Source organism: Camelus bactrianus, chromosome 15, assembly GCF_048773025.1.
Source record: "Camelus bactrianus isolate YW-2024 breed Bactrian camel chromosome 15, ASM4877302v1, whole genome shotgun sequence".
NCBI classification, from domain to species: Eukaryota; Metazoa; Chordata; class Mammalia; order Artiodactyla; family Camelidae; genus Camelus; species Camelus bactrianus.
Window position 1 is genome coordinate 63,486,849 of NC_133553.1, and position 15,445 is coordinate 63,502,293.

At 42.8% G+C, this 15,445-nt stretch overlaps 1 protein-coding gene across 1 annotated transcript in view; it reads left to right on the top strand.

Moving 5' to 3' along the window:
* ANTXR1 (ANTXR cell adhesion molecule 1) overlaps nt 1-14,158 on the top strand; it is a 218,303-nt gene extending 204,145 nt beyond the window's left edge. The window contains exon 18 of the mRNA XM_074341267.1: nt 10,237-14,158. Coding sequence (XP_074197368.1) covers nt 10,237-10,497 — 261 coding nt within the window. The 3' untranslated portion in view covers nt 10,498-14,158. The remainder of the gene's footprint in view (nt 1-10,236) is intronic.
* Nucleotides 14,159-15,445: the final 1,287 nt, after the last annotated feature.

Below are 15,445 nucleotides of genomic sequence, written 5' to 3' on the forward strand. Positions count from 1 at the left end.
TGATAGCCTACATTTCATAATGAATAGTCAAGGGTATATCAAGAGAACAAAAAAGGAGATGTGTGATGGTTTCCTTTGAGATTATAGCTTTCTCTCATCCAGTGAGCTTATCTTTCTCCTGGATTCTAGCCATGTGAGGTCCTAGCCAGTCAGGCAATGAGTAGAGCACAGACTGGAGTCCTTACCAACACCTTTGGGAAGGGTGCCAAGTTCAGAGTCAAACAAAAAAAAGTGAAACCCACAACAATTGCTATACTCAGCTCCATTCTATTAGGCAAAGAGATGAGCTGCCACTTATTTCAGTACTGTGCTGTGACAAACCACTCTAAAACAGTGGCTTACAATCACGTAACACCACAATTAAAAACTTACTGAATTGGAAAAAAAGAATAGCCTTAATTTTTTTCATTATTAAAAAGAAAAAAAATGAAAAAAGAGAAACTAAGCTTTCAGTTAAAACTTAGGAAAAAAAATGAAACAAATCTACAAGAGAAGCATGGACTCTATGAATATAAGAACAAATTAATGAAAACCAAGCAAAAAGAGTAAAAGGGAGAAATAAGTCTTTAAAAATTTCTTTGGAAACACCAGTATCTTTGACAAATTTTTGAAAGTGGAAAAAAACCAGGACATGTAAATTTGTATAATACCAATAATGACAAAAAGGAAATCATCATCAATACAGAGACTTGTTTAATTGCAAGAATTCCCTGTGTACAAAGTACAGATATGCAAATGATTTTAAAATCTTGAGGAAATGAACAATTTTCTGAAAAAAGGATAAATTATGGAACTGGACTGTAGACTCAAGAAAAAGTACAAAACCTGGACAGGTCAATATCTGTGGCTAAATCTTTTAAAGTCATCAAAGAGCTGCGCTCAAGAAAAAGAGCACATCCAGGAAGATTTTGAGAGGATTTTCTCATACTTTTAAGAAACTGATCATTCTTAGCCTATTTCACAAATATAGAACACATAAAAAAATGAAAATTTTCCCAATTTCTTTTAGGAAAATTAACACAAACTTGATGATAAAAATAGCACAAAACCAAAGAAAAATAGCCAATCTCACATATGAAATTGGATGCAAAAATCCTAAATCAAAGATTAACTGATTCTAGAATTTTTCAGAAGCTTATTTTAGAAAGATGAGAATAGTTAGAAATTAAATAGACTCTTAATTTTGCCCAGGAAAGAATTCAATAACTGCATTTGTTACTTCCATGTGACAGAAGATTATGCAAGCACTGAAAATGTTATTGAAAATGGCAGGGGAGAAATGGTCACAGCATTTTATTGAAAAACTTTGATACAGGATGATTCCATTTTTGTAAATATGTGCACCACTCTGTGTGTGTGTGTATGTGATCTGAACGATAAGCACAAAATATTAACTGTCTGATTGTTATCACTGAAATTCTTCCCTCCTTGCCTTCTTCCTCCTTCCTTTGTGCTATTTTGCCCCCAAATTTTCCACAAAGGAGGTGTAGAACTTTGTAATCAGTTTAGAAGAAGGGCTTTTGTTCTTCAGTAAGTCATATCTCAGTAGTATTTCTTAACAAACCCCATGTTTACACACGTCCCACTAAAGATTCGCCATTTTTATTTCTACCCTTTCATTTTTCTAGTTCCCTCTTGTTACCAAATATTTCCTCCGTGCTTTCATCTCACACTCAGTTTTGGCATCCAAAGAAGTTATTATGGAGAGCATGCCAGCGTGTGTGTCAGCAAAATGAATCAAATAACTAAAGAAATTGACCTTGGATCCTTTTCCGTGAACAGCACATAAAAGGCAGGCTATTATGTGAGATTTATTGACCGGGCAAGCGTGCGGTGGAGAAAAGGGAGTCAAGTGAGTGCTATCACCACTCATGACACACCCTTCTCTTTGGGAAAGAAGAGGAAAGCAAGACAGCTGTCTCTGCACCACTCTGTCCCTGTCCTAGACTTGAGCCCGTAAATGAACGCTGTTAAACAAAAAGCCAGAGTACGGTGTCCTCATTTCCAATGATGGACCAAAGATCCAGAGCTCAAAAAAAGGAAAGGATGTGGAATAGTGGAAAGAAATACCAAGGGAGCAGGGCCAATTCATGCTGAGGAACTTGGATATTTTCCTATAGAAGGTGGAGAGACATTGAAGAGTTTAAGCAGGAAGACAATATTGAATATGTGTCTACGTGTGTGTGTATATGTACGTATAGAAATAGACAAATTTTTTTTATATATGCAGGCACGTATACACCTTATATATATACCTCTGGGTACCATGTGCATGTGTATGTTTATATGCACACATTTTTATTTATATGTATCTATATTTTATATGGAAGCCAAAATATCACTGGAAGAGAAAGCCTGAAGGCAGGACAACTGGCTTATTTAGTGGCCCAAGTTCTACAGAAGATGAGCAGCAGTGAGGGCATGGAGGCATGAATGGATATCAAAGATCTTTAAGAGGAAGAATCAGAACTTGCTTCTCCCTGACAGACGCAGAAGATGGCCACCCCCAGTTCCCACTTACACCCCCTCTTCAGGAGATCAACCCCACCTGGGCGACTGCCTGTAAACTTAGTCATAATTCCGAATGCACAGAAGAGAGAAATTGACTGGTTTATCACAGATTAGGTGTCCACTCCCAGTCCAGCCAACTATGGCCAAGGCCACTATCACTGAGCCCAAATATGGTTGCTGGGGTCCATTGAATCCCTTTTTAATTGTTAATGGGAAGTTAATTTGTGGTACTACTCAAATGTTTTATGTAGTAAAAAGTATGTATTATGGGCTTCTTTTCTATTTTTTTTTTATTGCAGTATAGTTAACGTAAAATGTTGTGTTAGTTTCCAGCGTACAGCATAGTGATTCAGTTACACATTTATATATATTCTTTTTCATATTTTTATTATAGATTATTACAACTTATTGACTATAGTTCCCTGTGTTAAACAGTAAGACCTTGTTGTTTATCTATTTTAGATACAGTAGTTTGTATCTGCTAATCCCATACTCCCAATTTATCCCAATTTATCATTTGACTGCTGTCTGCCTCCTCCTCTGGACTGTATTCTTCACGAGGGCAGGGACTGTGTCTGGTTGCTCAGCACCGTCTGCAGCCCCTTATAACGTGTCCAGGAAATAGTTGGCACTCAAAGACCATTTGTCAGAAGGATGGATACACAAATAACAAACGAAGAGAATCAGACCAAGAAAAAGGCATGATTGAGTCATCCAGTCCAGCCCTGCATCCAGTCACTGTGCTTGGGTCTCATCTATCACTGGAGCCCCGACTTCAGCAGGATTACGTCAATTGCTTCAACACGCCAGTGAGATTTTGTGGTCTTGCTTAGGAACCAACCCCCACTTACAAGAGTGATTTAAGTTAGAAATTATTCTCCTAATTCTAAACAACTGACATAAAACACAGTTTGGAAACCAAATCCACTTGTAACTTGAGAAATACCTCCAAACAAGACAATCAATGGGAGAACGAGGCCAGGGGATAAAGGTATTTGTCAGAAGAAACTTGGCAGGCATGTTATACTTTTTCCATCCGATTATTTTAATATTCTTTCTGTGAAATTCAATTTCCTTAAGTGACCTCTGTTCATAGGAAACTATTTGGTTTAATCTGTGGAAGCCACGGCGTATTTTTAACCATCTCTGAAGGCCAGCTCCCTCTCCATTGAGTGAGCCTGATGCCCAAACAGATGTTTTATAACACTCAGCACACATGAGCTCACCACTGGCAAGTCTTTCCCACACCATCAGCCCACAGCTCTTCCCGCATCTCTGCTGTCATCCCACAAACCCAAATTCAGAACTCACAGGCAAGCTGGAATCCCTACCACGGTAACAAAGGAGAGGAACATGGAGGATCCAGTTTGGAATTTTCAGTGTATTAATGTTTTGTCAATCAGATGACCAATTGGAAACATGCAATATGAAGAGTTAGCCAAACTAAGTAGTATAAAAAGATGGGCAAACTGTCTGCCCCCAAAAGAATTCAGGTTAAAGTAACCAAGTTGAAGGGATCCAAAGCAATTTGACTTTTGATGGCATTTTAAAATACTAGGGCTGAAGGGTCCTTGGACGTCATCCAGCTACACAATTCCATGTCACAGACAAAGAGGCTAAGGCCCCTGGAGAGAAAGGCACTCGGGGTTTCACCATGAATGTGCTGGTGGCAGAACCGGAAGTAGAACTCTGCTCCCAGCCCAGACCCGCGGGGCAGACAGACCACAGCCCCACACCCCCGGTTTCCTGTCTGTTCTTCTTGGACCATCAGTGTCTGCAGTTCAAAGGCAGGAAGAAGCCAGAACCTGGTCAACAAGATCTTTCATCCTGACTCTGCCATGATTTTTTTCAGAGTGTGTTACCTCCAATTTAGGTAGACTTTTGTCGAGGAACAACTTCTCTGGATAAATCAATAAAAATAATAATAATAATAACCAAAAGTAATTTGAGAGGTAACATGTCAACATTTCAAGTATGGAAGTTAAGGGGGGGAACACACAGGATTCTTACCACCCCTACCCTAGGAGTCTAGAACATGTCCAAAGGGACCATCAGGGGGAGAATGAGGAGATGTAAACCCACAGCCATGAGTTCACGACCTTAGATCCTCTGAGAATTTAAACGTACAGGGAAAACTTGGAGCTTTCTAGGAAGGCCTGCTCCACCTCAGAGACCGTCGGAGGTGCAAGCGGTATTTGTTGAGTGACAACTTAAAATTGAACCTGGGGCTGCTATGAAGATCTCAAAAGGAGTAGACCTACATGGTGCCTCAAAGACACTCATCCACCAGCTGGGGAGCATGGTACTGACAAGAGCACTGAGTGGCACAGTAAAGTCCTCAGCAAACAAATATTTGTGGAGAGCTTGGGATGGGCTAGGCTGACCATTGTGCAATAAAAGAGCAAAAATTTAATTGAAAGATGTAAGCAAAGACCAGATGGCAAAGGGCTGCACATGCCATCAGAGGAAGGCATTTGGATTTTATTTTAAAGATGATTTGGAGTCTTGAAAGACCCTGACCTGGGGAGTGAATTGACCAGACTGCTGTTCTGGAAAGATCTCTCGACAGCTGTGTCAGGCGCTGATGGAGCGTGGCCAGGTGCTACACTGTGTGATACCATCTGCAAGTTCTTCAAGGCAATATTTGCACTTTTAGTCTATATTCAGGATAATACAGTGAAAGGGGAATAAGAGAGTAGGGCAGTAGAGTTAAGTTTTAATCACACTTCTGTGATTTACCAGCTGTATAGTCCTGGGCACATTACTTAAAAAGGTCTGAAGAGAAAGACTAATAACATATGATATCACTTATATGCGGGCTCTAAAAAAAAAATGAGACAAATGAACTTGTTCACCAAACAGAAACAGACTCACAGACATAGTAAACAAACTATGGTTACCAACAGAAAAGGAGTGGGGCAGGGGATAAATTAGGAGTTTGAGATTAACATATACACACTACTGTATATAAAGTAGATAAACAACAAGGACCTACTCTACGGCACAGGGAACTATATTCAATAGCTTGTAATACCTATAATGGAAAAGAATCTGAAAAAGAATATGTACACATGAAAAAATATTACACACATGTATATGTGTAATTGAATCACTTTGCTGTAGCAACATTGTAAACCACTATACTATACTTCAATAAAAAAATATTAAAAAAAAATTTTTACATAGGTCTGAGCCTTCAGTCTCCTGTACAATGATGATAATAATACTTAGCTAATGGAGTTTTGATAATAAATAAAATGAATGATACGTCTGGATGTTTCTAATAATCTTCCCAACGCTATTAGAGCCAACCAAAACCCAACGGCATTTTTCAGCCCAGGAGGAGTATCACTTAACATCCTGCTTAGCCACCACTTTGCTGGAAATATTGTTGCATTTTCTTCTTAAAATTTAATCAGAACATTTTGTTGCTAATGTGTGAAAATAATTGGCATTTATATTTTGTAAATGAGCTAGCAGAGGGAAACTGAGGTCAAAGCCGAATACTGGATCTGAATCAAACCACCCAAAAACAATCTCGCAAAGAATTAAACTGGTTACAAAGATCAGCATACGAACTAAGCTCTCCGATTGTCCTAGCAACCTTTTAAGCAAACACTGGTGCAGATTTGCTGGGATATATGACACTGGGAACATCTGGCCTGTCTATTATCCTCTCGCAAGCAAAAAATGAAATCGCGTAAACTGATCTATAGGCCAATTATACGGTCTAAGTGCTACAGTGTTTGTTTGGCTCCTTTGGTTCCAGGTTTTAAGAACTTAATTGGTAGCCACACCCCTCCCTGAAGTCCTGATTGTGTCTTACTGTAACTGACCCCTGATTTGTTTATGCAATGTCTGCATCTTCTTTTCGGGACAGGTACTTGTAAAAGCATCATCTGTCAACTGTGTGTGCAAAGCACTGAGGGAGGTCCTGTAAGAATAAGTTACAGGAGTGACGCAGCAACGGGAAGGGAGAGGAGGGTGCATAAAACAGCGGGCCTTGGGACCGGCTCTGGTCACATGTCCAGTGCTGCATATTTTCCCCCATACACCAGTTTTATACTAGAAGCCAAGTGAGGCGTGTAGAGGTTCTAGCCTGCAGCTCACCTAGAAGGCACTAAACTAGGAGTCAGAAAATCTGCTGCTGCTTCCAACCAGACAAGGTCATTATTGCGTCTGAGCATGTTTCCCCATCTAGATTCAACTTCATTAGCCAGACACAACATGCCAGGCACTGTCCCAAGCCCTGCACCGGCACTGATTAAGTTAATACTCTTCATGACTGTAAGTGGCAGGTGGTGTGTTATCCCTGCCCTCCTCATCTTGCGGTGGGGTGTCACTAGTCGGGGTGGCCGAGGCGGTGAGCTTCCCCCTCCCCACCCCCGGTCTGGCTCTGAGCTGCTGTGTTCAACTCTAATGTGCTGGGATCTGTGCTCCGAGCAGTGACTGTGGGGCACCCCTGGGGTGTTACTGACTATAGGAAGGGGTGCTGTCCCTCTCCCCGACCCCGCCCCACCCCTGTCTTTAGCTGCCATGGCCGAGAGGCTGTGATGGCTGGAGCCGACCTAGGAAGGTCTTGCTCCCACATCACTCCCACTCCCACCCTCCTCTGCCCCCTTTTACTCCATCTTTAGCTAAGACGTGTGAGAGATCCTTTTCTGTTCACTGGATCCTTTCCAATCTTTTTGAAGACATTTAGGAATCCGAATCTAGGGCAGGAACAGAAGTATTGGCAGAAGCATCCTGGAAGCTCCTGATTTTGTCTCTGGTAAAAATATTTAGTTACCATTGTGTGAAATAATTAAACGGGTCTCTGGGTGAATTCACCTCCTCTCTTGCCCCATCTCATCATCACTGATCCCTGAAGCAAGGAAGAGAGCAGTGGGATGGCCAGCCCTAAAGCAAATCTGAAGCCACGTGGGGACTCGACCCCAGGCACCAGTAGCTCCTTCCCCAGGATTGGAATTCTTCATCTTTAAAGGAAATGCATCTCTTGAGTCTCTTGGTCTGACTGGGCTTATGTAGGAACGAAGGGCAGAATCTGCAGTAAATCTCAACTCTGACGTTCCACTGCGGGGGTTTATCACAGATGGTAATCGTTAGGATTTTCACATCTTAAAGGAAAGAGCTTTTTCCAGAATCGTAAATAACCTGTAACCAAGGCTTAGATTCATAAAGCTGTAAAAGAGGGCTGCCTGGACAAGGGGGACACAGAACTGAGGCAACTGGGGAAAGCTGGTCCGTGATCTGGGAGTTCTGGGCAATGTAGCAAGAAAATGGTGGCCGCTTCCCTCAGTTGGAGGACCCCAGTCAGAACCTAAGAAGGTTAGGTCCCAGTTAATCTCATGAAATGCAAGCCCAGAGACAATGGGGTTCTGGCACCTAACTATGGCGTTGTCACCCCTAAATCAGCAGTGGAACAGCAAAGTAAAAACCAGGCCACAGCCTTCCAGAAGTTTCTCATCTAGCGGGGAGCCAAGGCATTTATAGATAGAACTGTTGTTGTATGCAGGCTTTGGTGTGTGGTGTGGACCGTAACTCAAGAACTGAGGGAGGGATGTATGGCAGGAGTATAAACTGGATCTGTCCAGGAAAGATGTGTGAAGGGAAAGGGACTTGACTCGGGACCAGAAGGATGAGTGAGGTGCACACATGTGAGGGAGGAAAGTTTTGCCCCACTGCCACTGGCTCCCACCAAGATGCCTCGTGCCCCTGCTGCCCCCTTCCCTAAGCCAAACCTCAGATCACACACTTGTATTTCCCTCTTGTCCTTCGGGTAATTGATCCTTAAATTCCACAGCCTCACCCTCACCATCCTCAAAAAGCCTAGAAAGGGAAACCATGACTTGTCCAGATGTATCCCATTCAGCTTGGACACCACAGGATGGGCATCCATCCTGAAGAATGAAGCCAGGAAAAATCCAGCACTCCCTCCCCAGCACCAGGGGAATGCCCATATTGGGGTAAAATCAGGTTAAAATGAGCAAGAGAGGAGAAAGGGACAGGGCAGTGTCGGGGGGTCGTCCCACCTCAGCCTCCTTGGGGAGGGATTCTGCCAACCTCTAGGATGCACAGTAGAGAGAAAAAGATGCCCCCAAACTCTAATTCTAAAAGACACATGCACCCCAGTGTTCACAGCAGCACTATATACAATAGGCAAGACATGGAAGCAACCTAAATGTCCATCAACAGATGACTGGATAAAGAAGTTGTGGTCTATTTATACAATGGAATACTACTCAGCCATGAAAAAGAATAAAATCATGCCATTTGCAGCAACATGGATGGACCTGGAGATCGTCATTCTAAGTGAAGTAAGCCAGAAAGAGGAAGAAAAATATTATATGATATCACTTATATGTGGAATCTAAAAAAAAAAAGACACAAGTGAACTTATTTACAAAACAGAAACAGACTCACAAACACAGAAAACAAACTTATGGTTACCAGGGGGGAAGGGGGTGGGAGGGGGAAAATTGGGAGTTCAAAATTTACAGATACTAACTACTACATATAAAATAACAAGCTTCTTCTGTATAGCACAGGGAAACTATATTCAGTATCATATAGTGACCTATAATAGAAAAGAATAGGAAAATGAACATATGTATGTTTGTGTATGACTGAAACATTATCCTGTACACCAGAAATTGACACAACATTGTAAATTGACCATAGTTCGGTAAGTAATTTTTTTAAAAGAAGAAGACGCCCCCAGAGGTGTGGGAAGTTTCAGAAAAGGCCAGGGTCCCACAAGAGTGGTCATTACCCTGCCCAGGCAAGCAGGGGAGGGTCCAGACACCAGAAGGAGATAGTCGTGAGTGGGAGAGCCCCTGTGCGCCTGTCCCCTGCAGAGCCGAGCATTGGGTGGAAGGTTCCCAGGTGCCTGTTGAGACTAGAAGTATCTGTTGGGGGACACGGATGTTGGGCCTGTGACTCTGGAGCTCAGAAAGGAGATGCCACAGGGGCAAGAAGACTACCCAGAGCTGGCTTTGGATTCTGGACTTTCAAGACGATGCCAGGCGTTTATTCTTCCTTGACCAGCTGGGTGCCCAGGAAGGGTGGGGAAAAAGCAGAATTCAGGGTCGATGCCTGCTTTGCAATAAAACGTCCCCAGGTTGTATTTCTTAAGAACCTAAGGGTACCTGGGCAGGTGCAGCGGCATCTGGAAGAAGAGGGAACTCCCCAAACAAAGCAAAGGCAGGAGAAACTGTTCCTGACAGCCCTGGGGAGGGCAGGGGCTCGGAGGGGGAGGTTATATCTGCTGGTGACACCAACCCCACCTCTTCCTAGCTGTGTGGCCTGAGATAGTGACTTAACTTTTTTAAGCCTCGGTTTCCTCATCTATAAAATGGAACAACTGGTAATAATACATGTCTGGCAAGGCTTGCTGAGATTAAGTTCAATGACCTCCGTATTCGCCTTGACCCTGTGCATCTGGTTAAGGTCAGTCCTCTTCCCTTCTGCGTCCTGGAGAGGGAGACTCCAGGAAAAATGAAATCAGACAAATAATCTTGCAACACAGTAAGCCCCGAGAAAGGAAATGGGGGGCTTATCCATTGTCAAGTTCTACTGCATGCCAGCAGAGCGCTGACGTAAACATCATGTCTGCCTTCTACCTGATTCTTTCAGGCTCCCCCAGCCCCTGCACTTCGCGCCTGCCGGGTTGCGAGCCCGCAGCAAGCATCCGCTGACATTTTCTTCTCTCTGACTCTCTTCCAGGGACGCTGTATCAACTTCACCAGAGTCAAGAACAACCAGCCTGCCAAGTACCCCCTCAACAACGCCTACCACACCACCTCGCCGCCCCCTGCCCCCATCTACACCCCGCCACCCCCTGCTCCCCACTGCCCTCCCCCGCCCCCCAGCGCTCCCACCCCTCCTATCCCATCCCCCCCTTCCATCCTCCCCCCTCCTCCTCAGGCTCCCCCTCCCAACAGGGCCCCGCCCCCCTCCCGGCCTCCCCCTAGGCCTTCTGTCTAGAACCCACAGTTTGTGCTCTGGGTTCTCTCAGAAACTCTGGGGAGGAGGCTCCTCTGTGGTGTTAGAACAATGTCTTTCCAGTTACAGGAGGCCTCCACTTTGGAAATGAGTGGTGACAAAGCCCACGGACGTTCACACACTTTAAAAATTGGTTTGTGACACCACTGCACCGACATTTGTGATCAGCGGAAAGAAATCGAAATTTTGAATTGCTTGAAAACAAATGCTGAGGCCACGACAGTCAGTTACAGCCAGCCAGCCATCACCTCTAGAAGGTTCCAGAGACGGTGAAACTGCGGAGATGCTCTAAATGGGACTGTGTCTCATGGACACCCAGAAGAAATTCCTTTCTCTGAGGGTGAAATGCGGAGTCAGATAAGAAATAACACTGCTGGGTTTCTAAACGCTGCCTGCCCTCCTCCACGTCACCTCCATCCCCTGATCCTGGACCCTTGGCCTAGGAACCAAAGAATCCTCACCCCTGCGTGCCATCCAGGAAGGTAGAAACCCTTTGCCTACAACTTTGGGGGGAGGTTGGGGGTCCCCGTTGTGGCAAGAATCTCGACATCAGACAGGTATCCAAAAGCATGCTCTGGAATTTGCAGAGGAGTAAAAACACCCACCTTATTTACCTTTCCAAATTCTTCCAATTTCCAAGCGAGGAAGAGGGCAGTTGTTTACCGATGGAAAAGGTATGTTGTTATGTTGCTGTGTAAGTGAATCAAGTGTGTGCATTGATGGGAAAGTATTGATGGGAGCATCTGACAGTTTCTAAAACCCACAGGCTGTGAGCAGCTAGAGATGGCTGGCTCTGGCCCAACATGGCCCCTAAATCAGCAGACAACAGCATTGTCGAAGAGCAACTTGTTAATAATTCATGTTAAAAAATCAAGATTTGGCTTGGATTTAAATCATTTGCAAAATGAAGTTGATTGATCCTACTTTCCAGAAACAGACATGAGTTGATCATCCCAAAACGTCATCATTAGCACCTACCACACAATTTCACTGATTCTGTTTTTCTTTCTTCGTGAAGTTGTGCACCAGAGACTTCTAGGCAGAGCTGAGAGATATCATAAGGAATCTATCCCCCAAAAAGCATGTGTGTGGATGCAAATATATTTCTCCTTGGCTTTTCAACATACTCACAAATATTATTAGCTGCCTAAAATTCCCACTATGTCTGGGAACCATTCCACTCCTTCAAGTCTTTCTGAATCTGTTGTCATCAGTAAGCCTTATAATCACTTTCTAAACATTGGGCTTCAACACCCGAGGATAAAATCAGAAGCCATCATTTAGGGCCTCCTGCACCAGCCTGTTCAAAATTACCTCCCCCTCCACCTTTCCACAGCTCTTAAAATTCCACTGCCAAAACCCTTAAATCTTTTCAGGAACAAAGCAGAATATAAAATAAACACAAACTTAGTGCTTTGGGCTGTGGTTGCCAAAGATCCTTCCAAAACCCATCAAGCCAGCCTCATTCTTTCGCCTTACTTAGAACAGATACATAGGACCTGGCAGGCATTCCATGCACACCAATGCTGGTAGCCATGGCAGACATTGCTAATCAATCACAGCACTATTTTCCATGGAGCCCAATGATTCCTTTACAATCTTCAAGTCACAGTTCCACAGACTCACCACTCATCAGTCACAATTGAGAAATAAAAGAACCCTAATTGCCATCCCAACTTTAGAAAGCAAAAGCAAGCAGGGATTGTGTGAGGGAGTGGGGAAACCTTTGGGCATAAAAGGTACAGTCAGGGGAAAACAGATCTAGGCAGAGTGCCTTAGTGGATGGGCGGGGGGGAGGTGCCCAGGCACTAAATCTACAGTGCCAAAGGCAAACTGACATTTCTCCAAGTGTACTTCAGACCGAGCCCTTCTCCCAGCCTGCCACTTTCAGAGAACTTCCAGGCTTTCTCACAGAGCTAAAATCAGAGATGGTTTTCATGACTTACGAAAGCAACCTCCCTCCCTTGCCCCCCCCAACCTGGCCCATATTGTCTATTTTTAGGACATTAGGCTTCTTCTCTAGCAAAGTCCCCCCAGGAAGCAGGGGTCTTTGAAGCAGGGGTCAGAATGTCTCAGCCACCTGCAGGGACATTGCTGGACTCCAGAAAACCATTCCATAGGAGGATGGGTTCCCCAGGCTCACGGCGTAGAGACGTTGAGCCCCTGGCCACTGTTTTGACTGCTGGCGGTACAAAACAGTTCACCCCACACCACTGCCACATGGCTCGCTGAGGCCATAAGAACGTTTGAGACAAGGTGTTGACATTGTTGTGTAACAAGATGGCAGGCATCAGGTGAGAATGCCATGTTCAGGATCTCAACCGCACGTCAGTCAGAAGCCCTGTGCAGTTTCCAAGATGTTGTTTTGATGAACTTTTTGATAAAATGGGAAACTGCATATATATGATGACTTGGAAGAGGATTAGCAGGGTTTGTCCTTAAAAGGGGTTCATCACGTCATCCCTAGTCACTTACAGAATTACAGTGGAGAAGGAGAAACTTCTACGCTGTATGAACAAGGCAATGTTTCAATAGTAGGTTATTACAGGCAGGAAAACTCTTTAACTGGTTTATAAAATCTATCAGTACTTGTGTCATTCCCTGTAAAAGGTAGCAGACATATGATTGTGATCCGGAAACTGCACAAAATTATTTCTTCAACCCCCAGGTTACGGTCCTCGCGAAGTTGTTTTTTTTTTTTTAATAAAAGTCAACTTTTTGTTGTATATATTCCTATTCCATGTGTTAGATGGAAGCATTTCCTACCCAGTGTGAATAAAAAGAACAGTTGTAGTAAATTATTATAAGGCCAATGATATTTCATGGCAGGTTATTCTACCAAGCTGTGCTTGTTGGTTTTTCCCATGACTGTATTGCTTTTATAAATGTACAAATAGTTACTGAAATGACGAGACCCTTGTTTGCACAGCATTAATAAGAACCTGGAGCGGTTACCTCTGTTGACGACCAGCTCACAAACAGTTTCTGGCCTGGAGCTTGGCACGTACTCCGGGAAGGCACAAGATCTTTCTTTTACGAAGGTCAAGACCAGAGCTGGTGGACATATTAATCTGGCCGTGGGTAACCTCATTGTAAATATCAGCAGAGTGGGCAGAGATGATCTCTAAGTCTCATGTACACGAAGGTCCGAATACTGTCTCAGATGAGGGAACTCCATCCAAGAACTAGAAAAAAAAAAAAAATAACAATGAGATAATGAACAACAGGTTCAGCCCAGAGCCAACTCAATACAGAACAATTAATGCTGTGTAAAGTGGGTTGAATTAGTTTGCAAACTATATAAAGATACACGCAGTAATAAAAAGCCTATTAATGCACACCAGATGGGAACGGGGTATTCTAGTCAATCGCCTTTTCTAGTTATCTGAGCTCTATTATATTATCATACGTGGATAACCAATTTAAAAGAATTAGAATATGATTTTTTTTAAATGCACTTAACATTAAACTCTTCTAATTCTTTCTTCTATCTGTGATAATTCAGAAGACAGGATGGATCATCAGCGCCTCTGAGTCATTGTTATAAAAATCAGTTATGCTGTACCTGCTCGGCTAAATGTGGACAATGACAAACCCTGGAAGTTGCTTTTTTTTTTAAAAAATAATAAATGTTTCAGATCAACTCTTTTCCTCATTGTCTCCTTGTTATAAAAAATAAAGTATAGATTGTTCAAGTGCTTACCATTCTGGTCATAAAATGGTTATCATTCTGCAGATTAAATTACAGTTCTCAAATGGTTTGGTGCTTTCTGCTAAACGCTTTACTGTCCTGATTATTTGCATTTCTGCTTTGTCTGTCCAACATCCAACATATTCTTTATTGCTAGTAACAGTTTTAGATTTTAAAAAGTGACCCATGGAAAAAAAATGAAATAAAAAGGAGAGATAGAGAAGCGCACAGAAAAAAAAAATGTACTGTATCGATTAGGATTGTGTTTGACTGTCTGTCACGGAAACGTGGCTGTGATTGACTTGGCTCACAGAGCAAGGACCGCAGAGGTTTACATCTGTTTAAGAAACCAGAAAGTGTCATAAACAGTGCTGCAATAAATTCTATCTACAGACACCTCAAAATATGGTGTTACTTCTGCACTTTGTTCTTCTTAGCAGCTTCGATTCAGCTCCTCCACTAATATTTTTTGAAGGTAAAAGAGTGTCTCTTACTAGTTCCTGAATCTGTTTCTTTACAAGTTGTCATTAAGCCTTGAATTTACCTTAATTGGAATAAAGTTGGAATAAAATCATCCGCAAACAGAAAACCATGCCACAATCTCTTTCCCAGATGAATAGCCTTTTGAGCACATGCACATTTTAAAATTATATTCCTCACTAAATCATTTTGCGATAACTGACCAGCAATTTGGAAGGAAAAAGAGAAGTTGGAGTCCTACCTCACTCCTTATACCAAAATAAATTCCAGCTGTATTTAATTTAAGTGTAACAAGTAAAACCAGGAAAGTACTAGAAGTAGAAAAAATGTTTACTGTATGGTATGAAGAATTCTTCAATCTCATACATTGCTTGTATTGCCGCCCACCTTTCTTATGAAGTTACTTCAACTACCCTGAGTGGTGCTCCAATGCGTTAAGTCAAATAAACAAAGAAACCAACAGGAGTAAAATCATTGATCAAGTGCTGACGGCAGACTTGAGTGGGAGAGCCACAACTAGTCATCACTAAATCCAATTTTCTGTCTTCAGATAAATACATGTTTCTCTGGAGTCTCACTTAGGTACAGAACCAACAGTATAACACTTTGTCCATCTAACTACATTGTAAGCAAGGTCAATGTTACTTAAAATTATCAAACACTTGGTACCAAGCCATAGAGCTGGCATAGGCAAAACAAATGTTGTTATTCTGATCACAACTCTACTGTATTGACTTGAACCATCGCACCACCATCCTG